Source organism: Hyalella azteca, unplaced genomic scaffold, assembly GCF_000764305.2.
Source record: "Hyalella azteca isolate HAZT.00-mixed unplaced genomic scaffold, Hazt_2.0.2 contig5416, whole genome shotgun sequence".
Classification (NCBI taxonomy): domain Eukaryota; kingdom Metazoa; phylum Arthropoda; class Malacostraca; order Amphipoda; family Hyalellidae; genus Hyalella; species Hyalella azteca.
In genome coordinates this window covers 64,283-72,845 of record NW_025935608.1, presented here as the reverse complement: position 1 = coordinate 72,845, position 8,563 = coordinate 64,283, and the positions used below count along the sequence as shown (strand labels likewise).

At 37.1% G+C, this 8,563-nt stretch overlaps 1 protein-coding gene across 1 annotated transcript; it reads left to right on the top strand.

The window, feature by feature from the left end:
• LOC108677998 (partner of Y14 and mago) lies at positions 1-6,584 on the top strand. The gene is made up of 5 exons (XM_018166323.2): positions 1-184; positions 1,165-1,258; positions 2,362-2,531; positions 3,301-3,414; positions 3,828-6,584. The coding sequence occupies exons 1-5, from the start codon at positions 166-168 to the stop codon at positions 4,646-4,648; spliced, it is 1,218 nt and encodes a 405-aa protein (XP_018021812.1). The 5' UTR covers positions 1-165; the 3' UTR covers positions 4,649-6,584.
• The last annotated feature ends 1,979 nt before the right edge of the window (positions 6,585-8,563 follow it).

Genomic DNA, 8,563 nt, shown 5'->3' with positions numbered 1-8,563 from the left:
AATGTATTTCTTTCATCAAGAACTTTCACCAGTGTCCAATTCATTACTTATTAACTGTCATATGCTTGTATCTCAATTATTTTATTATAATTCATCATCTTTACAACTCTGTGACCACAATAAAGTTGTGATACATTGCAATATTAACAAGTTTATGCACTAATAATGGCTACACCCTCATCCGGTGAGTGCTTCAGATGATGAATTTTCTGCTTCATCTTTACTCACTATAAAGTCTTTCCAGGAAGATTGTCAGGCATAAATAAGTATATATTTAATATTATTAAGATTCTATTGATAAGCCATAGATTTCTCGTGCTCTCGGATATTCTGTGATACAATTATTAAATTTATAACTGTATAGTTTATAATTACCAAGGGGAATGTTATCTATTGGCTTTTTTTATATATTTCAGAGCTAGTAAAATATACATAAACAGCTATCATGTATGTAAACTAAATTTCATGGTCAGATATTTTTAGGATATTTCATTGACTTATGAGATTGAAATGAATTTGAGAAATGCCTGGTTTTAATTACAGGAAACATATTATTTCATGGACAATTATTTGATAGAATATTTAAACATATATTTGTTAATCTCTTGTAGGTATCAGTTCACAAATTTCCTTAATCCCCTGCAAGAAAATTGTTGCAATTGTAATTTTACTTTGAGTTCTTGTTTGTTCATGTGACAATTAAAAGTAATTTCTTAATACATTGATAGAATAAACTTCCTAAATAAAAATATTAAAGCATTTAATTTACAAAATGCTCTTTCATAACGTGTGAAATTTGTAAGAGTGATATCTTAAAAATTCATGTTAATGGTTGTATTTCTATCACTTGAAACTTATTGGTAGTCAGTCATATACTTTCTCTTCATGATAGGCTTAAGGAAGAATTTATGCTGACTTAATAATTTTTTACTACTACTAATTGGTGTCTTTTTTAAGTATTTAGGATGTTATTGTTTCTTCTGCATTGATTGTCTAGAATGGATAAAATTCAGCTTATTGAAGTTTGTTCTTGATGGATATGGCTCATAGTTATCTTTATTGCTGAAAATATCAGTTCAAATCCTGTACCTATCATTTGAAAAGTATCTTTAGTTTGGGCCTATGTATACCGGTACTTCAAATTAATTTTGTATCACTCAACAGAGAACGTGATCCCTTCTTCTCAGCGACCTGACGGCACGTGGAGAAAGCAGCGACGAGTCAAGGAAGGCTACATCCCCCAAGAAGAAGTCCCATTGTGAGTATTGATGCTTGTTCCATGACTACCAATCATGTCAAGCTTAAAAATGACAAAACAGAGGTGATGGTATTTACCTCAAGACCTTCAAATGAAATCACTTTATTTCAACATCACTTGTCTATCAATTTTCCTTTTTATGTTCTCCCTTCAAAAACAGCCTAGTACATATGATTATGTAATTAAAGTTCAGTACTAACAATCATAAGCATATAAATCATGTACGGTATAAAATATTGCTTTCAAGGCTGAAGAAGAAAAAGCTAAATCCTACCCAAAGCCAAGCCCATTAAAGCTAACAAAATTGCTAATCAATTTCTGATTAAAAAAATGTTGAGATTAGCTCTATAGTTCCTAAAATCATTAATAATAAAAAAAATATTGCAAAGTGTTAAAGGAAATTATAAAATTGTTGTTTCCATCTTTTGTGCTTCAGATTGAAGGAAGGAATCTATGCAAATTTTGGAAGGAGAATATTAACACTTATAGTTATTATTCACTTGAAATTGTTATTTAATGCATAGCTTTTTGCGCTGCTTTGATCTTTGCTTATCTATTATGCTTTCTACTAATAATATTTTTATTGATTATTCTTGTACTATTTGAAATTGATGAGGTTGATGAGGCAGCTGGTGACCAAAACATTTTGATTTAAATTATGATAAATTCCCTTTCCATTTAAATTCATGACTCTTAAGTATTTCTGTTCAACTTTTTTTTCAACTTGTTCATTTTTGATCTAACTGAGGCTTCAGCACAGCATTGAATATTTGTAGTAATTTCATTCATGTCAGTTTTCCATTCTGAGGTGCATGCTCTACTTACTTCACTATAAGACATTTATAAATTATTTAAATTTTTAGCATAAAATGATAACTTGAGGTAGAAAATTTCCTAGCATCATTGGAATACAAGTTTGTATTCTAGAGAATTTGGCTTAATAGGCAGAGTACTGTTTAATATATACCACTACTTGCAGCAAAATGAATAAATATTGTATGTACAGGTAACTATATAAATTATACCTCTTCCTTTGACGTGTGTATTGAATTTTCTTTAGCTATTTTCTGCCTTGCAGTCATTGCATTTCATTTGTATACCAGGTATGAGAGTAAAGGCAAACAGATAGCAAAAAGCATCCCTACTCACCCCATCGGCCTACATCCTGAAGACATCGTCAAGCACAAACAACTTGAGAGAATGGAGAAGCAACTTGAGAGCACCAACTCCATCATCCCTGGCCTCCCCACCTCTGCGCTGACATCAACTAAGAGTTTGTATTATAATCTCCCATCTGAACATCCTCGAGTGTTTTGTGAATTATTAAAGCTTGCAATTTAATAAATAATGTATGATAAATTACACGAATTTCATGCTATGTATATCTCGATTTTTTTCTACTGTTAGTTCAAGAATTTGTTAGATTTTAATTAACGTATTCTAGTCTGCATTAGAAAACTAAAAGTTTGCCCTTTTAGGGCTTTTAGCTCTTCATATTAATTTATTTTAGGATATTACATTTGTAAAATCTACAATATTGGTGAATAGCCTCCTTTCAAGGTTATTTTCTGTATTAAAATTTTATGGTGCCTTGATACAACATTTTGTTTTCGTTGTTATAGTAATAGCTATACTGGATCCTGGTAGTGGCAACTAGGTACAGGATGAGTGATGGATCACTTTTTCCGCGCACTAAGGCCACTGGTAGTTTCAGGACCATCACCGAGTAATTGCCAAGTGATGACCCACCATAATCATTTTTACTTTACCCAACACCCTGGACAAGCTAGGTACTCATTTATCAACCAGAGTTGGATGAATGGCTGAGTTGGCCATGAGTTGAGCATGAGCTTCCCAAAAGAACTTGTCCTCAGTGGGACTCGAGCCCAGGAGCTGGGTATCAGAAACTGTGTTTCTCACAACTACACCACCACTGCACTACCACAGCTCCACATTTTTGTTATAAGGCGATATTTGTCAATACTGTTTTAGGATTGTTAAATTTTCTCTTATTCGAGAATCATCTTTATTACTTTCTCTAGGTGGTCCGAAGAAGGAAAAGAAGAAGGCATCGTCTTCTAAGAAGGAAGCCAACCCAAATGGCTTCGAAATCACATTTGAAACGTCCATTGTTGGTGGCCCTAAGACCCAGAAAGGTTAGAGTAGTAAACATAGAAGAGCTAATGACATCTAGGGTGCAGAAGCACTGTGGTTTTTGGCTTGTTGTGGTTTTAACAGAATAAAATAGGAAAATATGGAAGGTTACGTTATGACTTCATTGGCGACATTTCTTGCTTGATGATTTGGACATCATGGTTTATCATTAATATGATCTAAAGTATGATTTTGCTTAAGAGACTGAAGTTTAAACAAGGAAAATTAACCTGAATAATCCACAGGCCTGCATTCGGTAGAGCATTTTTGATTCTCTAAATGCGTGAACTACGCATAAAATTACTGGTTAAGTAGTCTTGTTGAATTGTTGAGATCTTGTCGAATATTGTTGAAACAATGTTCTGTACAATGTTCTGATTATCTGGTGTCTGGGCTAAATAATTTCATTTTTTAGGCAAGTCCAAGAATACCAACAAGAGCTCGAACAACAAGGAGAATACGGGGACGTCTGGCAGTCAGAGATCTAGCAAGACGGCGGCTAAAGACCCCGCTCAGAAGCCCTCCAAGACCTCCGGCAGCGAAGCACAGAAGAGCAAGAAGCCCACGGGGGAGGAGGCAGCTACCGCGGCTGCGCCTGCAAAGCCTCTGAAGGAAGTCACCAAGAACGTTAAGGATAATAACAAAGAGAACAAGGACAATAAGGAGAAGAAAGAAGCTAAGGATAACAAAAATGCCAAGGAAAACAAGACTGAGTCTCCCAAGAAAGCCGCTAAAGATGGATCCAAAGCAACTAAGAATGCAGCTAAACCTGACAAAGAAGATGGTAAAAGCAAGGGAGAAGGCAAAAAGGAATCGGCGAAGGGAGACAAGCCTAAAGCCAATAAGGAAGGTGGCAAAGCCTCTGCCAAGGTCCCTAAAGAAGGAGGTCAGCAGCCTACTAAGGAGAAGACTGCCAAAGCCAAAGATTCAGGCAAGGCAAAAGCCAGCAAAGGCTCTGAAGGGTCAAATAAAGCAGCTGATGGTGCTAACAAGGTTGCTGATAGCTCACCCAATGATCCCGCTCAGGCCGCCAGACGACTAAAAAACGTCACCAAGAAGCTGAAGGAAATCGCCAAGCTAGAAACCATGATTGAGTCCAAAGAAATTGTTACACCATCTCAAGATCAAATTGATAAGATAAACAAGAAAGCTCAGTTCACCAAGGAAGTTCAGGAGTTGGAGAAGATTGTGGGAGTCCAAGAGGGTGACAATGAAGCAGCCAAGGCTAACGAATAGCCTAGAGTCTGAATGACGCGCTCTTCGTAACTTCACAAATCGAAATATTTTCGTACGGCTGAAGATGCCCTTTGGTTTTTTATTGCTATTTATTCTTCCAGACTAACGTGATGTATGGTTCGGAAGCGTGTCTTGATGTTTTCTGTTATTGATGTTAGAATTATGATGAATTAGACTTGGATTAGAACCATAAACCTTAGATTTGTTCAATTGTATTCGTTGGAGAGCGAGCGACTTCTAAATTATTTATACTCAATTTTCATCCTGAAACCACGCCCCAACTTTTAATTCACCTCACGCTCTGTTATTGGCGTTTTTCAAGACCAGATTCGATAGAACTCTTGAACATCTGCAGCAATTGCATTTGCTTCACACTCCGTTCAATATATGATGCTTCAATGCGCGAGTGCTGTTTTGCATTAGTCAATCGTAACTTAACTTCGAACTCAACCGAGCCGTGGAATTTTTTCCCCCCTTCTGCTTCAAGTCAAAAAGCTTGACGTTGTAGCTTCATCACTTGTTAACGTGACGCGTCATAAGCTTCTAGGTCACATGTTAGTGTTACCCGTTTTCACAAGCAGCTGTAGACAGAGCTATTTATGACAATTAACACCTTAACTTAAGAATACTTGCTACTAAAACGAGTCCTAGCATCACTGCTGCGGTACTACTTTATGGCGACAGTGACAATGGTGTCTAGTGTGGATTTATTGGCCTTTAACGCCGAGGTCTTAGCTGTTCCAGGTCTATATTAGGTTTCTGTAGGAGGCTTCTGTAGAAAACTCGGGTTGATATGTGAACAGTAATTGCCAAATACTCTTCTCTTAGAAACTTGTAACGAATCACCTCTTAACGATTAGGTTTAATTTAGTGTGTGTGTATTCTCCCTAGTTGATTGGGCTTCCTCAGTGTTGCTCTCAAACTTTTCAATTAACCGTTCGAGTGATTTTCCTAACATAGTTTGTGGAACTAATCGCGATGTGTTGCTAGTCTTCTTGGCAATTGCTGCTTGATAATAAGCCTCTTTAATGTTCCTCTGTTGTCAGAGCACCTGAGACGTTCTTTGCAATTTTTGTTTTCCTTTGTATCAGACGTTTTGCAGATCTTAGGCAATTTATTTTTCTTGTTTCATCTCATTTCCTCGAAGTTGATGGAAATTTGTTACATGCTTTGACGTTATTCATATTATGTCCGTGTGGGATCTTGATAATTTCAAGCTGTTAACCGAATGCATTGAATCTTTACGTCACGGTTTTGCAGCAACTCTATGTGCTCTAGTATTTACTGGCTGTGAAACGGTGTTTGTATTCTCAAGGTTTTGTAAACCATTTCGGGATTTTTCGTCGGGTATAATTTACGCCACAATGTCACGAGATACTTTTGTACTTTTGATGTGGACAAGAGAATGCAATGTTATCTGGCAAGGCAAATCAACTCTTGTTGAGAATGAGAAAGATATGCATTCGGTACTGGCTTACACCTGCCTTCAATTAAGATCGTTTCTAGACGTTATTGCTAGCGCCTCGTTTAACGTCATACGTTAGCTCAGGGTAGTTTTTAATATTGTCTTGGATGACCTTACGTATTTCATGTCTGTTTACCTGTGTAATTTGTTCTAACTACGGTTATTGCAGCTTGGTTTCTCACGGTTATAGTCATGTTCATTCTACCCGACTTGACGCATGACAAAAATATAATAATGTACGCCTACTTATAAATCTTTCTGTACCTTTATATATTTTCCGTGCTGTTAGCGTACATTGCAGCTGGTCGATAGACAAATTTTACGCAAGCTTTGTGCACCATTTCAACTGAATTGACTATAATGCTCTCGACGGTCGCTGAGCGTTTAAATTGCTTGCTGTCGTGTGTCACTTTCAGAGCAAACCTCTCAATTCGCGTTTCATTTTATCCAAGTAAAGAAGGATGTTTGAAATATCTCGTTGATTATCCTTTCCTTTCGTGCACTGTATGTAGAACATTCCATTATTTCCGCGCGACTAATCGAAACTAATAATTTATTAATTTCTACTATCATCTGATAGCCGTTCAAGCGATAGTAGCGAAACCTAGATTATTTTCTTCTTTAAATACAAAATTAGCACTCTGGAATCGAACTGTTTCCTTACTAGTGGTTTGTTGGAAGGAAATTCGCCACTGAACAACCTGAGTTTCATCCCAGACACCAAATGAAAATGTTAATCTGCGAGTAACATGTTTCAATCTCCTCTAATTAAGATTTTTAGTAAAATCAATTCCTGTTCCGAATCACTTCTTATATTTCCTATCCTCACACTATTTCAAAAAATAAAGTTCAACGCACTGATTATATTTTACTGAAATCGAACACGAATAATTTTTAGCAAAATTATTATTCAGTTCTGAAGGTATAAATATTTTCCATTGCAATTTCAATTCGGTATTCAATTCATATAGTAATTTAATATCAGCGCAATGCAAGCCTTCACAATAAAGAGAGAACAGCATTGGTTGTAACATTTAAATGTTATGAAAAACAATTGATCTAAAAACACTGTTCATTAGCTCTTTAGACTAATTGAAGGTGATGGCATCAACCATTAGATTCTTTAAAAATCCCAATATGATCGTAATTTGTTACATTTGCGCACAGTTTGCAACTTCGTACTAGAAAAGGCGCAAACTATTATTTTCTAACTATTTTTTATCTGGTACTTCTGACGCTCCCAATATAACATCAATGTCATAGTAATATTGTTTCAGTTTCTCGTTTCTGCTGCTTGCAACGTAGAGCTTCTGCTGCGCGTCCGGCTGTCGTTCGCACTCCGCAGTCGAGCTGTTGTCGTCGTTGTTGTTGTTGGTGGTGCGGTCGCTGGAATGTCGGGCGGAGAGGCCTTACGCTCTGAGCCTCCAGGGCAGTGTTGGGGGTTAGAGGGTGACGGTGTAGTAGGGGTGAAAAGGGGGGTGTGACACGTAGTGCATAAGAGGAGGGGAAGGGATGACACGTAGCAGGGTTGTGGTGTTGAGGAGGAACAGTGTGGAAGGTGTGCCACGGTAAATGGCTAAAGAGAGGGGAAGAGTATAGTATAGTAGAAGTTATACATTGATGGCAAGTATGATGGGGGGGAGGGCTCGTCGCTCGAAGAGGGGGATAGTTGGTTGATGAGATCATTCTTTGTAGTATTGGTCATACTATGAGAGGAAATGCTGAAGGGGTTATATTAGGAGTCCTACTTAGAAATATTTTGTAATGGGGGCAAATACTTAAAGGTGAAAGTGTCAAGTACAGATGATCTTTTAGGCAAATGCGCGCACGTGTGATGAGTTGGTAGGAATATAAGGAAACTTTATGACTTTAGAAGAATAGAAGGAAATTGATGCGAGAAAAGTGGTAATATTTTTAGAATTCTCATATGTATCCACATTAAAAATAGGTTTTATATTAGTTATTGTAAAAAATGATGTAAAATAATATCCAAAATACGAAAAAATGTGATAAAAACTATAATGAACCATTCAATACGGTATACCTATGAAATGGTGGCAGAGAAATGCTTACGTAGATTTATTAGTTATATGCTAAATTTACTTGGGACCAATTTTTTAGTTCCATCACAATTTTTGTTGTAAATGCCTACCTGTAGAGTTCTTTCACGTTCCGTAACTAGTCAGTCGTCATGTATCAATTTCGTTACAATGATTAATTTTCTCAAGCGTCTTGACGTCATGAAAACGCAATTCCTGCTCCGCGCCTATGGTATAGTTCCAATCATCCGAGCGTATGACCGACCTACGGACCACGGCCATCGTCGGTTAGTCACATTGTTGCTTTTCGTGTGGAGGGAATTTCTCCTAACGCTGTACTTCGGTGGGAGGTTAGGACGGTGGTGGTTGGGATGGTCGGGGGAATGGAGGTTTCGGCTGAGCACGCACGGG